The sequence below is a fragment of the Macrobrachium nipponense genome, chromosome 33 (genome assembly GCF_015104395.2).
Source record: "Macrobrachium nipponense isolate FS-2020 chromosome 33, ASM1510439v2, whole genome shotgun sequence".
Lineage (NCBI taxonomy): Eukaryota > Metazoa > Arthropoda > Malacostraca > Decapoda > Palaemonidae > Macrobrachium > Macrobrachium nipponense.
The window spans coordinates 60478705-60495581 of record NC_087219.1 but is presented as its reverse complement, the minus strand read 5'-3'; the positions used below and the strand labels follow the sequence as shown (position 1 = coordinate 60495581).

The window sequence follows — 16877 nt, the reverse complement described above, 5'->3', positions numbered from 1 at the left end:
TACCTAAATAAACCTATAATCCCATGAAAATGAAGAAAACTTATTCATTTTATAAAAGGGTACCTGAAAGCAGAGCTACAGTATTTACAGGTTAGGAAAATATAAAGACTATACCAAGAAAATGATCAAGTTTGTTTGATCCTACGGTCAAAGACAAGCCGAAGACAGGTTACATAAACCACATTTGTACTGTTGTCATGTCAAAGGTCAGGAATAGTTGTCAAGAAGTGCCCAAAGGCAGGATGACCATATTAGGTCATGTTTGTATTTCGTATCTCTCTCTGAACAAATTTTGGTGGTGGTTCATTTTTATTGTTTGCTTAACATTTAGGGGATAATCTTTTTTTCTGTAATCTTTTTTTTTCTAAGTTTAAAAGCCAAGAACCACATCTTTTAATTAGGACCTTACCTTTGCATGTTGAAAAATATATTTTTACATGCACATATATCTTCTATCTTTTTTATGGTCCATAAAATTTTTTTAATCATATTTCATTAATACAAACAGCATAATATATACAATGGTGTACATCATACAATATCAATATATCAAATGGACATATCTGTGAACCTAATACAAATGTAAATTCTATCTTTAGAATCTAACTAAACCAACAAACATAATACAATAGGTCTCTGCTACTGGAATACAGTATATATATAAAAACTGTTATGACTTGAACAATAAGGATGATGAGCAAACTAAAATATAACATCATTTTGTCCCAACCACTTTGCATAAACGTACCTTTCATGATGGAACTGTTTTGTTACTGACAATGCAAAATTATTTACATGTTGGTACAGAGTAACAGCTATATTAAGTCAATTAACACAAGTGAAGTTGTTCCATGCAAAATCAGTACACTGAGGTGAAGTATTTGTGTAATGAAAAAAATATATGTACGTACTATGCATTTTGTCAAGAGAGTTCATTTTAATCAGATTTATACCCTGACGAAATTTATAATCTACAGATATTCATAACTTGTGTTTTCATTTTTTAAAGTCTTACTTAATTGGACTGAAGACAACAGCCCTTGACATCTTCATGATTTTCTTTTAAAAAATCTGAATATAACTGTTACTTAAGACTGTCAACACTAACATTGGCTTTAACCTTCAATGAAAAAAACTCTCAATGCAAATTTAAGATCTTGTTTCCAAGTTACTTTGCTATTTTGCATTAAAGCATGTGATATATTTTTTTGTTCAAAGTACAATTACAGGTACCAAGGCTATCAAATAACCATAGGTTAACCAACATTCTTTTGTGCATAGCACATTCTTGTCATAATTTTTATTTGCCTATGAATCTATCTTTTATACATTTCACGTAAGCAAGAATACGTTAAAAATTTTCTTAAACAGGAACAATTATAAAATTTGACTACAGCCTTTCTAAATCAAAAGCAGTTCCATCATTTAAGAGTTGTAAATGGATAGCACCCTTGAAAAGCCCGCAAAGAGCCAAGCTCTTAATACAAGAAAGATTAAGGAATGATATTCCAGTATTACTGTTTCAGATTTGTAAAGTGCAATGCTAAGTCACGCATAATGCACCTTATAAAAAGCTCTTATCTACATCTCGACTAGCTACTTCAGAGATAATAGTGTAAAAATAAATGTTTTCAAACTGTAGATAAGACTGCCACAGAGGAAACCATTCAATAGGCGAGTATTTTAGCTACTTACAGTTGCAGAAAAACAAATACAAAACAGTACATAAAACACATTGTTTAAGGTACATAATCTGACACACTAATGAACAATTAAATTATCTCACACTATTAAGTCTCATTATCACTTTACTCCTGAAAGATATAAGAAAATTTTTCCTTTTCAAGATCCAGTAATGTTGTGAGGCATTACAATGGTATGATTTAAAAATAAAATTTCAAACATTCAGTATTCTTCTCCTGGCAATTCTGGAAAGTTTCCATTTTTGCTAAACGGAAACAAAGATTCCTCTCTAAATACCTAAAGAACATTAACTGTTCAACATGGGATAGTTATTGTGCATTAAAAATAATGCTGTTTCTGTAGTGCAGTACATTAACATTTTTTAAGACACTGCTGTAACCTCTGGATGGTGTTTGAAATGATACAAGACTTACAGATTTAAATCACTTCCATCTTCCTCTGAAACCTGATTTGTGATAGGTAAATTTTGTCTTTCTAACGTGCTAAGAACCTTGACCAGAATAATTTAAATTAGAGCTGTGCTATATTTATATTCTGGGCGGTCCTGAGCCCGATAGGAGTTTCTACAAATTAATAAGAAGCTGCTATTCTTTTAAAGGTCTTCTGTCTAACTGACATTCCCCATTTATTAAAATACAATAGAGAATGCCTCAGGGATTCAATGACAGGACAAAAACATCCATAAATTACACTACCGAACATTTTGTATAACTTGAACCAAGGCTACTATAGGTTTAAAACATTGTACCTAACTTATTGACTTGAAGCTTTAAAATACTCAATACAATTATTTTGAATTAAGTATTCATACCACAAAGGTGAAGTTCTTGACTGGTTTCTTCTTAATGATTAAGATTCTGACTGAAATTTCTTAACTGATTTCCATAATTGATATTCACTGTTGGTACGGTACAGACATTTACTAACATACGCTCAACTGTTAACACTAACTTATATTCTGAACAAAGGTACTAGGTCAGGTAGATTTTTTATTCAAAATCCAATTGTTAACCGAGTATTATTTTTGCAGTGCACGCAAATATGGAAAATAGCATAATTAGCTAGTTCAGTATTATTGCAGCAACTGATAGCATAAATTTTCTTTTCCATTTATGAGAAAATATTTTTTCCCATTTAAGATTACTAATCACAGAGTTCCTTTCAAAAGGAGTTCAAGATTGAGGATTTCTACTGTTCATGACCATTCTTCAAAACTGAAAAACTAGATGTGCAGCATACAGTGTCCTTAAACCAGAATGCTCCTTTTTAAGGCTTGCATCAACTTTTACAAGGATCTTTTCGAGTGTGATACTCCTTCAAGTATGTGTACTGTACATGTTTCCAAGATTGTACAACAGAATAGAATTCATGTACATATAGTAATCCTAAAAAGAAAATTACACCAATATGTGTGGGGTCTGGCACGCAAGTAAAACAATTAAGATACTATATTCAAATATACATCTGCAGCTAATACATTATCATTAACAATATTAAACTCTTACAGGTCATACCATCCTTTTTATACTACGCCTCTCAGATTTGTCTAAAATAATTTATCAATAAAGTTTTAACACATCAATCACATAGAATAGGGATTAAATTTATTTTGTAATAACATCAAATTGTACCAATTCTACCTTCTCCATGACCTAACTTCTTCCTCGTCATCTTCAACTTCTTCTTCTTCCTCTTCAAACATGTTTTGTGTTTCTCCCTCCTCTGCCTCCACTTCTTCTACAATTTCCTCTGTGATTTCCTCCTAAAATAAATAAATACCAGTTATTTACATGTCTACATAAAGTTGCCAATGTTCTCTTTCACTCAAATTGTATAATAATTTAGAGAAGCATAGTCAAACTTGGCTTTGGAAAAGGAAAAATGTCAACAGTCATTCTTCACCACCTGCAGATAATGTATGTACACCTCATTAACACAACAAACCCCTAAGCACAAGATATAACCCTAAAAAACTCTGGAATTGATTTAATTATAAAATTATCTTTTCAAGAAAAAAAAAAAAAAGCCACATGAGGCATGATAAACTGGCTGAGTAAATAGGTTTATGTAAATTGTCAAAGTAAGTAGTACTTCTATTATTATTACTAAGTGACAATGCTCCATTTCTATGGGAAACTGATCACCCACTTTATTTTTTTCCCTCCACACCCACACCAAGCTGTGGCCCATAGCAGTAGACTGACTGCCAGGTAAAAAGAATTATATTATTCTTTTCTTTCCTTCTAAGCCTGGGTTAGATATGTACCACCCTTTTTTTTCAAGAGTGTTCAGAGGATCATTTTGCTAATGGAATAACTAATTGGCAAAGAATGAAGTACAGGCAGTCCCGTTATCGGTGATCCGGTCTTATGGTGTTTGTCGAGTGCCATAAAATCTGCGATTTATGCGGCATAAGAGGCAGAGTTCTGGTTATCGGTGTCATAAGGTGCCTTATGGCACCTCTATTAAGCGCCATAAATCAGCGAGTTTTGGTTAATGGCAGTTTTTGCTTATCGGCAACCCCCCTCCCGCAACAGCGCCGATAACCAGGGACTGCCTATACTGTGTCTTAGCCCAGTACATCAGTCTTTAAAAGTCTTCCTATATCAGTGGAATTGTACATGATCCAGCTAGTTTTCTTGACTGATGTGATCGGTAACTCACAATATTGTTTGTACGTATGGTGTTTTTATGTTACATGGAACCAGTGGTTATTCAGCAACGGGACCAACGGCTTTACATGACTTCCGAACCATGTCGAGAGTGAACTTCTATCACCAGAAAAACACATCTCTCACTCCTCAATGGAATGGCTGAGAATCAAACCAGCGACCACTGAGGTGGGACTCTAACACCATACCAACCATGCCACTGGGGCGCGTAACTCAGAATATGGTTGTCATTGTATGTACCTTAACCTTCACCCATTCACATAAAAAATCACCAAACCATTGTCATGCAACTTCCATTTAATCTTAATTCTTCTAATGTTGATATTAAACTTTCTCCTTGTAAAAATTTATAAATGGTTTCCAGAGCCTTTAAGCAAATCTTGAATATTTCATCCTCATCAATATATTAAGAATTTCTTGAGTGGTTAAATATCACTCTGACTGAATATATTATGGACATGACAACGTTTTCCTACTTGCTGAGGATGTATTTTTATTATATAAAGCTGGTTTTGTGTCATTGTAAAATTAATTTCTCCACTTTTAATATGTTTAAAATGGAAAACAGCAAAATAAAACAGGTGTAAACATAGGAAAAGCCTATTTTTCGTAGCCACTGTGTATCCTTAAAGGAGTTCCACTCTCATGGTCCTCCCAGGGCTCCATAAGGCAGGCCAGCCAATTACAAAGCATTCTCTTAAAGTTGATCTTGGCTAGAATAGCTTGTTGGCATAATGATAGAATATAATGGAATCACGACTGGAGGACTCAATCTCCTATCCTAAACTGACTATCTCGGCTCTATGTTTCACTCACACAGATGTGGTAACAGCCACCCACACACCAGGTCTGTGCAAGGTAAATGTTCACCACACAGAGAGAGAGAGAGAGAGAGAGAGAGAGAGAGAGAGAGAGAGAGAGAGAGAGAGAGAGAGAGAGAGAGAGAGAGAGAGAATTTTTTTAATAAATCTATGGGAGATGGTAAATCTAACCATGATTGTATGATAAATAAATGATTTACCTTAACAATAAGTACTAACTTCCAAGTATTAATAAGCTTAAATAATAATAATAATAATAATACAGGCAGTCCCCAGTTATCACCTTGATAAGAAAAAAATCAGTGATTTTTTGGTGCCAATAACCAAAAATGGGAAAACTAGCAATTTTCGGAGCTAGGCAAGCCCCATAAAACTGGATCGGCAATGAATGAGGACTGCCTGTATATTCTGTAATTAAAACATTTATGCATTTCTATTGGAAACTATGTGAAAAAACACATTTCATTCCCCATCTTCTCTGAAAGCTGCGAAGCAGTGGGGGATGAACCTGTCAAATATCTGACCACAAGTTATTTGACTGTTTCACCCCCAACCTTCCCGGTTTTGGAGAAGGCTAGGAATGAAATTTGTTTCTTTACAATTTCACATTGTTTACTATAAAAATGAATAAATGTTTTAATTACAGTATACTATTATTATTATTATATAATTTGAAGGTAAGAAAGAGAATGTCTCTACAACATGTTTTGTTAAAGAGAATGGCAGCATCAGCAAAATTGATTTGATATATGGTCTTTTCAATTCTTCTTATTTTATTCTTGTCAGACCATTATTAGTAAATATCAGCAAACTTTTGAAAAGACCATATTTAAAATCAATTCCACTGATGCTGCCATTCTCTTTAACAAAAGTATTATTATATTATTTATATTTAATCTTATTTGAAAATTAGTATTAATTATTAAATAAATAATTTATTTACTTAATAATTAATACAATCATAGAAGTGGTTTTAGTCTTCACCATCTCCCAAGTCAAAGAACATCAAAATAACCATATTAAATGAAAACCCATAAAATTTTAGTAAATCTAATACTACTTCCTATGAAAGATCTCTTATGATTTACAGCTTTCTCCTCCACAAACACTGCCGCCGGCCATGTTCTTCGACAGATTACCAAGCCGATTAACCCAGCGCCCAAGAATTAAGCTAGCTGTCCCAAATACATGTAAGCCACATGAAATATGGGAAAAGCCACAAGGAGACAGAACATCTGCCACCTACCAGACAGATCTGAAGTAGGGCTGGGACCGAGATTATAAGAAGGGTCACAGATGAAGGAAAGGCCTTAGAAGGTCAACTCCCATCCTAAAGAATGGTCATTTCACCTGAGCAGAGCGGCCCCCTCCCCCTCCTCCCACAATAGCTCCTCGAGATTCCTCCACATGTTGATGTACCCTCTCCATGGTGTTTTCTCCCCCTATCAACGCCACCATTGAAGACAGATGAGCCCAGGCTAGCAGATATCTGCCACATGCCTCGTTGTTGGAAGCAGATTCTTGTAACATGATTTTGGAAGCTTATCATATCTCTGCTGTCTTTATTTCCACTGAGACTGAGTAGTATCAGTCCACACAAGTCCAAAGCAGAGAGCAAATCTCACTATCCTTTAGTTCCCTTGGATTAATGAAATATTTACATATCACACCCAATTCCACAGCCTGGAAACCTGAATTCTTTTTGGGAATCATGGATAGCATTTCCATGCTCATGCTCAGCAGCAAGTCCTCAAAAGAGTTTCTCTTAAGGTCAACCTTGATGCTTTTCATGATATATACTCCCCGAATTCTGAAAGTACTGCAAACAAAATTTTCCCATAGGAAACCTGCACAAACTGATGAGCCACGGCAGTCATGTCACTACTGACTGGCAGTATAGAAAGTACAGCAATAATAATTATTGGAATTATATTGTACCAAAAAGATTCACAACACTTTGTGAAGTCAATACCCGTTGGAAGTAGATCCACATGAATTTATTCTTTTAATATTGTTAAGAATCTCAATAGAGTGGGAACCCCATATTCGCATTCTCTGAATTCATGGACTCCATCCATTCGCGGATTTTTCTTTGGAACCTATCTAAAAATTATTTGTGGGAGGACTCGCCCATTCACAGGGTTCTCTGTGGAACATATCTAAAATTATTCGCAGTTCCCCACTATTTGCGAATGTGAATTTTTTTGTAGCGCAACATTCTGTATTTTCGTGTTATTTACTATACAATATGTGTGCATAATAATATGAAATCATGTGGCACTTACTTGTGATAAATGTTGATTATAGATGATTATATTATAGCAGTGAGGCCTGATGAATGTCAATTAAGATAGACTCCACAGCAAAGTAGAGGAGTTACAGATACTCTGAGGGTACTTCGTCAGGGATTTCAAGAGGCACCACCATCTTGAGATAATTGTACATTTGTACAAACAAGTCATAATAGGGCTTCACTATTTCATTTATAGTATTGATGACAATTGTGGCCCTTTCTTTATTTCTATCCCATGCCTTGACTGCTGTCTGTACCTCCCTGACATCCCTGATCAAATTGTAGAGGCCATGAAATTTCTCAAAGCCCTGGTCCGTTGATGGGATAGCATTACTAAAGAGGGAGGAGGCGAGTTCTTTTCCAAGAATGGGCTCCCAAGTATTTTGCCCTGCTCATATTCGGTCTCAATGAAGGCGACTGCACTTTCAGTCACGCAGTAATGGGCTGCTACTTCTCCATGACTTCTGTCCTCTCTTAACATGACTATTAGGTCTATTTTCTCCTCAGCACTCATTAACTGTCAGGGCCTCTGACGCTAAGGCTCTTTGCCAGAAGCCTTAGGAGAAGCAGAACATTTAAAGGACATTTTAAAGAATAAATCTCATTCCGTAGTAGTGTATACTGCACAGGCAAAAAACGCAAAAATGAGAGACCATTGAACTTGCGTACGTACTGGGTCAATTGGGTACATATAATGCAGAATGTACATTTTATGAAATGTTTTATGACTTCTAAATATATGTATGTACATCAAGTATTTTAGGATGATACTAAAAGTATGCAGACCATATCTAAAATACGTTAGACAACGGGAATATAGCAAGGTACATTATGTTTCTGTCTGCGGCACACAGTATGTACGTATTTTTCATGCATACGTACTAAGTACTATAGTTTCATGACTAAATAATTTTTTATGATGAAAAAAGATTTATTAATTTTCAAATGCTGCAATTCTGTAATACTTTAATGTGAACACAGCAAAATTTCAGTAACAAAATTGGGTTTTCTTAAAATATGCTTCACCCAAGCCAACTTTCCACGGATAAACAAATCTTGTGACGCCTTCTTAGAGCAGTACCCAAACAAAACAATATTTGATACGCTATTGGCTGTTGTCTGCACAGCAGCCAATCCAGGAACAGCATTCATTTTCCTTGTTGCTCATTGGCTGTACACTTGGCATAGACTGGTTGAAACCCGACCCCTTCTCGCAAAAATGGAATTGTGGGTACATACAAATCTCTTTCATCAGCTAGTTAGTGACATACGCAAACATAAACGCAAAGCTGTGTTGTACGTATCTGCAAATATCTGTGCATCATGCCGAAAATGGCCCCTAAAAAGCGCCTTGCTCCTTCTGAGGCTTTTGGCAAAGAAGCTAAGAAAGAAGACCGTACTGAAGCATGACGAGGTGAAACTTCTCGGTATGTTGCTGGAGGGCAAAATTTACACAGCGGTCAGCCACCATTTCAAAGTGAATAAGAGCACGGTGAGATACGTAAAGAAAAATGAAAGTGAAATGAGTGTTAGCATGACACACTATGGTACAGCAAAGGCTGTGTCCACAGTGAGAGACAAAATCATGAAAATGGGTCAAGGACCACAGGAAGGTGATTTCTTGGGCTTCAATGAACCAGCTCCTGAAGAGGAAGAGGAAGAAGAGCCACAACCAGGACCGTCCTCAGCTCCCCAAGGTTTTCAGGCGGGCAAAGGATGGTTCCACCAGTTCCAGAAAAGGTTCCACCTAAAGTCTGTTTCCCTATATGGGGAAGCTGCATCTGCCGACAAAGAGGCGGCCGTGAAATATCCCAAGGCCTTCAAGAAAACAATCCAGGAAAAAGGATACCACCCAGAACAGATGTTCAATATGGACGAGGCTGGCCTGTTCTGGAAGAAGATGCTGTCCCGGACGTACCTTATGAAGGATGAGGCTAAAGCCTCCAGATTCAAGTTCAAGGCACAAAAGGATAGGTTGACCCTCCTGCGCAGGAATGTGGCTGGATTTATGCTGAAGCAAGGCCTCATTTACAAGGCTGCAAATTCAAGGGCACTCAAGAATAAGAACAAGGCGTTACTGCCTGTCTTCTGGGTGCATAGTCCCAAGGCCTGGATCACCAAAGTCCTCACAGAGTACTAGTTCTACCAGAGGCTCATTCCCCAAGTTAGGCAATACCAGGCTGATTTGGACATCGAGTTCAAGGTCTTGCTCATAATGGACAATGCTGGTGGCCACCCTCTCGATCTTTATTACAAGGAAGTCTAGCTCAAGTTCCTCCCTCCCAGTGACACCTCTCTCCTCCAGCCTATGGATCAAGGTGTTACCCATACCTTCAAGGCACTCTACACCGGGAACTCCCTCCAGCACCTTGTTGATGCAATGGACCATGACAGTAAATTCACACTGAAAGCCTATTGGCATAAATTCATGATTGCCACGTCTGTCATCGACTGGTCGCCGAAGGGCATGAAGAGGAAGACCCTGAATGCCTGCTGGAGTAAGTTGTGGCCGGACGGTGTCCATAAATATATGGTCTTTTCTCCTCAGGAAATCCAGCATTCGGCCATTAATAAGGTGGTCCATTTGGCAAAAATTCTTGGGGGTCAGGGCTTTGACGAAATCACCGAGGATGAAGTCGATATCACCAGGACTTGGAAGAGCTGACGAAATCTGCCAGTGAGGAAGACACTCCTGGTTCAAGAGAGGAACAGGAGCAGGAGGAGAGCGGCCCAACTTTGGAATGCCTGTCCCAAGTTAAAAGAATGATAAACGACATCCAGGAGCTTGTTGTAACATGGGATCCTCACATGGAACGCTCCTTGAAGTTTTCCAACATTCTTGATACAGCATTGGAGCCCTATAATCAAGCCCTCACCACCACGAAGAAGCAACGACAGCAGCTGCTAATCACCATGTTAATCACACGAACAAAGAAGGACTCTCCAAAGCCTCCCGAATTGTCTGTAGTAGTGCTCCTTGAGTCGCCTGAAGAAGTACCTCCCAAATTGCTTAAGTCAGAGCCTCCCAAAGCACCTCCTGAAGGTGAAGAGGCACCCTCAGAGGAGATGTAATCCTCTGCTTAGCTGTGCAGTCATATCATCGTATTTCATCAGATTGCACAGCTAATTCATCATCATCATCTTTAATCAACATTCGTCACTGGTGAGTATCCTCTCTCTCTCTCTCTCTCTCTCTTCTCTCTCTCTCTCTCTCTCTCTCTCGTGATTTTATGTACACACACACACAATTGTTTCCCTCGTAAAGAGAAAACTGGACATCTTAAATAGTAACTGTATGAAAGAAAATGTGCATGACTGAATACTTGTGGGGGGAGTGGATTATTTTCACATATGAAACTAAATCATACACTACATACGTATTTATAACCCTAAAATGTAAGATTTACTTTTAAATAGTATCAATAATATTTCAAAGATTAATATGAACCATAATAGGATGATACATATTTTAATGTATATTTGATGTAGGATGGTATCTTTGGGGATACTTTGGCATTTCCCTGTTCAAGTAGGAGTTTATAAGCATTTTTAGAGGGGGGTTCTAAACATTCACAGGAGTGGGGGGGGGGGGGGGGGGGGGGGGGGGGGGGGGCGGGGGGGGGGGGGGGGGGTGGGGGGGGGGGGGGGGGAGGTCTGGTACGCATCCCCTGCAAATATGGGGGACCACTGTGATAAGGATAATTGAGGAAATGTTATCACAAAACTATTTAGTCTGATTATATAATACTATGAAGAAAATACTGCCCATTAGTGAAGACCATGGCTGGTAAGTACAATTAAGAAATCATGTCTATGTTTCGTAAAAAAGAAGTTAGGTTAACCTGATTTACCCTTTTAGCAACTTGAAATTACTTAATCTTAAAATGGGCATTTTGTAAGAAAATTGTCTAAAATTATTGCCTTAACACTAATTCTCACCTTGTTAACCCTTTCACTTATGACTCTTATAAACAACTACGTCTGGGGGCAATAGCAGTGACTACTAAGTGGTAAGTGTAAAAATGTTTATAGTAGAGTGGTATCCCGTTTGTCGAACGATTCTTATGTCGAACATTCCGTTTTTCAAACATTTTTTGAGAAAATTTTGTATCATTTACCAAACAAATGCTCATACTTTGAACTGGCCGATTACAGTGGTCACCCTGTATTAGCGGGGGATGTGTACCAGACCCGCCGTGAATAGTTAGAACCTGGGTGACTGTTTGGAACCCCTATAAAAACACTAAAAATAGCCTATTTTGTTAGTTAAAACTCAAGAAAAGCCCACTAAAAATGTTCATACTTGGTTTTTTTAATAGCTATCACAAAAAGTGCATTTTCTGGGCTCAGCTCGTGTCGGCCTGTGAAATATCTTTAAGTTCATTATTTCTAGGTAAATAATCGTAATATTACCAGAGAAAAAATAAAATCAAGAAAAATGTCAGTCAAACTGACTCGCTCACTCTATAAAAGAAGTGTCGGTATGGAAACAGGGGCGAGTGAGACCACTACCACGAGCCATTTACCATTTAGACCTTCCATCATAAAATCCCCACCTGAGAGAGCTGATACCAAAGAGTGATGCGTCCGCTACTACTACTACTACTACTGACGCCAAGCGGAGAGCAGCGCCTCTAGTGGCCATCCTTTATCATTAGCTCAACAACGGAAGTTGTGATTTTTGTCCCTCGTGTTGTTTTCGCTTTTCTGGATTTATTTCTCTACTATGGAACGTGCTGCTATCGCTTTCGGCTAAGTTAAGTGCCCGATAAGTCTAGTTTTCGTATTTTGGTCTTCAGGGACCAGTATTTCCGTTTTTTAGGACATTTACGGTCACCTGTTGACTCGTGGCGGCCATGTGCCGCCTCGTGTTGTTAAGATTTCCCAGTCTCCCATACTGGGACATCTTATCCTTATGGGCTCTTATTTTACGTTCATCTTCTCGTTACATCATATTTTAGAATTAGGGTACACAGCCCATACCTTTTTACCTATTCTCTTAGTTTGGTATTTAGGACTATACTGTTTTTCTCCCGCCCAGCATCCCGGCTCTTGCTCTTCATCGGCTACTGCTGGCTCCGAGTAGTCGACTGTTCTTCGGATCAGTTCGCCTCCTCCTGGGCTTCTTTCTCTCTTACTCAAGTGTCCCTTCTATTCTTTTGCGATGTATTTATATTTATTATTTATCAGTGTTATTTAGTGTGTTAGGCTAGCTTGGGCGCCTTGTACCTTGTGTTTGGTACAGTTGGGTTCACGTGGCCCCTCTTGTGTTGTGTTGCTACCGCGTCCTGGTCCACCACCGATCACGTGTTCCCATTAGGCGCCTTTACCCTCTCCCTTCCCTCCCTTCCACGTGGTAGGGAGGGGTCTGGTCTGGGCCTCCTCGGTTGTTATGACAACCACTGTAGCCTTCCTCTCTCCCTCTCCCTCTGAGGGGGCTGGGGGAGTCCCATACCAGCTGGGGGCCTGGGTGACCACTATGTCTCGGGTACCGGGGTACTCATGAGTGGAGTTTGGGGGTTGGCCACCCCTCTCTCTCTCGCTCGCCGCGTCCACCCAGGTGTTCCCGTCTGCTCTCCCTCTATCATACTCTGCCCCTACCATGACGGACGGAGCCCCTGCTCAAGCCGGGGGCCCCTTCGGTTCTCGGTTGTTTCTGGCTCCGCCAGTGGACGGGGTAGGAATTTACCAGTGGTCTATATAGCTTGCCTAGTAATATCTTCTTTCCGCTACCGGAGGAGAGCTTGCTCACTTACCCGGGCCCTCCTCTAGTAGTCGGAAGAAAAGCATATCTTATTCTATAAGTGTACATGCCCTTACTGATATTTTTACGTATATATATATTTTTATCATCTTCACGGTGTTATTTTTCTGTCTACCTCCGTCGTTCTCCGTCGTGGTTCCGTGGCCCCTCACCACTCCTGGTTGGTCTTCTGCTACGGACTCCAACCAAAACCTTACTTAACCTAACCACGTATTGCGGCGGAGGACTAGTTTTACTCTAATTTACATACTCCAGATGCAACGGAGTCTATGTTAGGCTGTAAGTGTGTAATCTCGATACTCATGTATCCCTCCACTTACAGGCTACTAACTGCCAGGAACCAGGCTGCAATGCAGTCCTCTACGACCCCTGCGCCCACGAAGAGTGCAGGTCCCACGCCCCGTGCTCCACTTCTTACGGCGAGCTGATTGTCTGGCACCCTGAGGCATGCACTATCTGCTACGACCTCGTGAGTCAGCTTTTGAGTGGGGTAAGTAGATTCCTGGACAACTTTCTCGTAATCAATCGTTTATCTTTAGTTTTAAGACTTACTTTAAGCTGTAACTCCGCCATCAGAGGCTTCATATCGCCTTCTCTTTCAGGCTGACGCTGTGAAAGAAGAAAATCGGCCTTGGCAACCTTGAAAAGCTTGGGTAGGCGGCTTCGGTAAGAACGCCGCCAAGGGACAGCCTTATATTCTGGATAGGAAGTTGGCTATCCAGATCTTCCCCGGAGGGAAGACGACGGGGTATGTCGACACCGCCTCGGCAGCCCCACTCATAGCCTCAATTCAGCAGGAGGTGCAGCAGGCATTTGGGTCCGTCTCGACACAGGAAACGGTGCCGGACGTCGCGAACCTGGATTTGAATATTGAGCCAATGGCGGTAGGTGCCGAGGACTTGTTGGTCGAGGTAGGTGTGGGCACTCAAGGGCTACCTTTGAGTGCTCCTGGATCTTCTTCTCCTGTCCCTTCTTCTGCATCTTTCCAAGGATTCACGGGATCTGAGATCCCTTCGCCTTCACCCGCTCTCTCTGTACCCCCGAAAGTGAAGGGACAAAGAGAACAGAAGACCCTTCATAGGACGACTTCCAAAAAGTCGTCGTCTTCTTTGGCAGGGAAGTCTTCGACATCCTACGCCGATGCGGTGAAGGCCAAGCCTAGCTCTTCCCACTCTAAGGGTTCAAGAAGCAAGGCTTCTAAGGAGAAGGCCCGAGCTCCGGCCGAGCCAGTTCCTTCTCCGGCATCCACTGGATCCGCTCCGGTGACTCCTGTTGGGGTGGCAGCATCTAGTGCTTTTGATCCTACCACCTTCTCAGCAGGAGTATTGCAGCAAGTGGGAGAGATGGTCGGCTCTCTCGGTACGAGATTTGAGCAAATGTTTGCTCAACTCTCCAATACAATCAGTCAGTCCGGTCAGTCGATCCAAGACCTCTCTAACCGTGTTAGAGAACACGACGACCGTTTCGCTGGCCTGAATCAGGCCCCGCAAGCGAACTCCCCAGTAGGAGGTACTGGTTTAGTCCAGCTACCACCCTACGAATCCCTGCCGGCTTTCTCTATGAATAATCCTTGGAGGGTGGCAGCTTATGCCCCCTTCAAGGACGGCATGATCTCCATTCCGGAGTGTGGAACGAGAAGGATTGAGGACTTCAAGTTCTACCCCCCCGGATTTTGACTCAGCCTTTCATAGGGTATGCCAGACTGACCCAAACAGCTCTCAATAGAGAAGACAAAATCTCTGGGGAGACTGTTTTATACAGTAGGGATCATGCCCAGAGGAGTGGGTTCACTGCCTGGAGGATTGGGATTGCACGAATACCAAACTCCAGGCCTTTAAGAGCCCTTTCACTATCTTTGCCACAGAGGAGGAGTCTTCTCTCCCATTTGCGACAGATGGTGGAAACGACTCTTCAAGCCGTTCTTAAGGACGAACCCGTTCCGCAGTTAAGGGAAGCGGAACCAACATCTCCGCTCTTCCCTGCGTTCGGAGAACTGTGGGAGAACTTGCCAGCTACTTTCTCAGTGGGGAAGCTGAAGCCAGACTGTGCTATGGACCAGTTCGGCGAGAAGCTCCCTAGACTGCCTGATAGCCTTATTCAGGCAGAGTTTGATGCCCGTACTAGATTTGGGAGGTCACTTAACTCCCTGATCATCACGGAGATGGCTGCCCTCGTCGTACGCCACCGAACTACTCTTTAAGATCCTGGCAAAGTCCACGCTTCAGTCAGTGCAAGCTGATGCTTTCGACTTTTTCACGGCCAGACGGAACTGTCGAAAGCATGTGTTGCAAGAAGCCACTATTAGGCATGAACCTAATAGGCCTTCTTGCTTCCAGCATGTGGGTGCGGACCTCTTCCCATAAGCTTCTGTGAATGAGGTACATCACGAGGCTGCTAGGCTTAACCAGAGCCTTAGAGCCAGTATGGGTTATCTCATCCAAAAGGAAGCAAAGAGAACCCGCCCGCTTCTGGTAAAAAGTTTAAAGAAAACTAATAGAAGGTTCCAGCCATACCAGAAGCAGCAGCAGCAGCAACACTTCGTCCAGGCTGTCCCAGTTACTCAACAGGGGCGGGAGCCCTCGACGTCAAAGAGTCAACCCATCCTCCTGTTGGTCTTCTCAAAATCAACCCGCGACCTCATACACCGTCTCGCCGGCTTTCAACTCTATGTATGAGAGCCAAGCATTCCCAACCTTTAACAGGTTCTCTAGGGGAAGCAGGGCGAGAGGTCACTTTCGTCAGCGAGGTTCTGGAAGAGCTGCAAGAGGCAAGCACTACAGAGGAGGGCGCGGAGGTCAACCCGCTCAGCAGCAGTGAGGCTCCCCAGGTAGGAGGGAGGCTGTTCCTCTTCCGTCACAGGTGGGGGGTTCAGCAAAATGGGCACAGAGCATTGTGTCCAAAGGATTGGGGTTGGAGTTGGATCAAAGATCCACCACCAAACAAATCATTTTATCAGATACCATCAAAGGAGTTGACAGATTATGCGGAGGAACTCCTTCAGAAAGGAGCTATTGCGAGAGTCAAGCATCTAAAGTTTCAAGGGCGCTTGTTCAGCGTGCCAAAGAAAGGCTCAACAAAAAGAAGGGTAATCTTAGACTTGTCAAAGCTAAACTCTTTCATTCGTTGCGACAAGTTCAAAATGCTGACCATCTCGCAGGTGCGGACCTTACTTCCCCGTGGGGCCGTCACAAACCTCTATCAATCTTACAGACGCATACTATCTATCCCTATAGCGAGGCACTTCCGCCATTCCCTAGGCGTTCAAACTAGGAAATCAGACATTCTCTTTCAAAGTGATGCCCTTCGGACTGAATGTAGCCCCCAGGGTATTCACGAAAATAGCGGAAGTAATAGTCCAGCAATTGAGATCGCAAGGGATAATGGTAGTAGCGTACCTCGACGATTGGTTGATCTGGGCACCAACTGTCGAGGAATGTCTCAAAGCCACGAAGAAAGTAGTTCAATTCCTGGAACATCTGGGGTTCCAGATAAACAAAACTAAATCCAGATTCACTCCGGAGACTCGTTTTCAGTGGCTAGGCATCCAATGGATTTATCCTCCCACAATCTGTCAATTCCAGTGGTCAAAAGGAAGGAAATAGCCAAGTCAGTGAGGGCAATTT

The 16877-nt window shown here is 41.2% G+C and overlaps 1 protein-coding gene across 1 annotated transcript in view; it reads right to left on the bottom strand.

Moving 5' to 3' along the window:
- Positions 1-290: 290 nt before the first annotated feature.
- The window catches only part of LOC135203224 (RNA-binding protein 26-like), a gene marked incomplete in the record, with an annotated part of 231575 nt that continues 214988 nt past the window's right edge, over positions 291-16877 (bottom strand). Inside the window, 1 exon segment of the mRNA XM_064232984.1 lies at positions 291-3466. Coding sequence (XP_064089054.1) covers positions 3341-3466 — 126 coding nt within the window.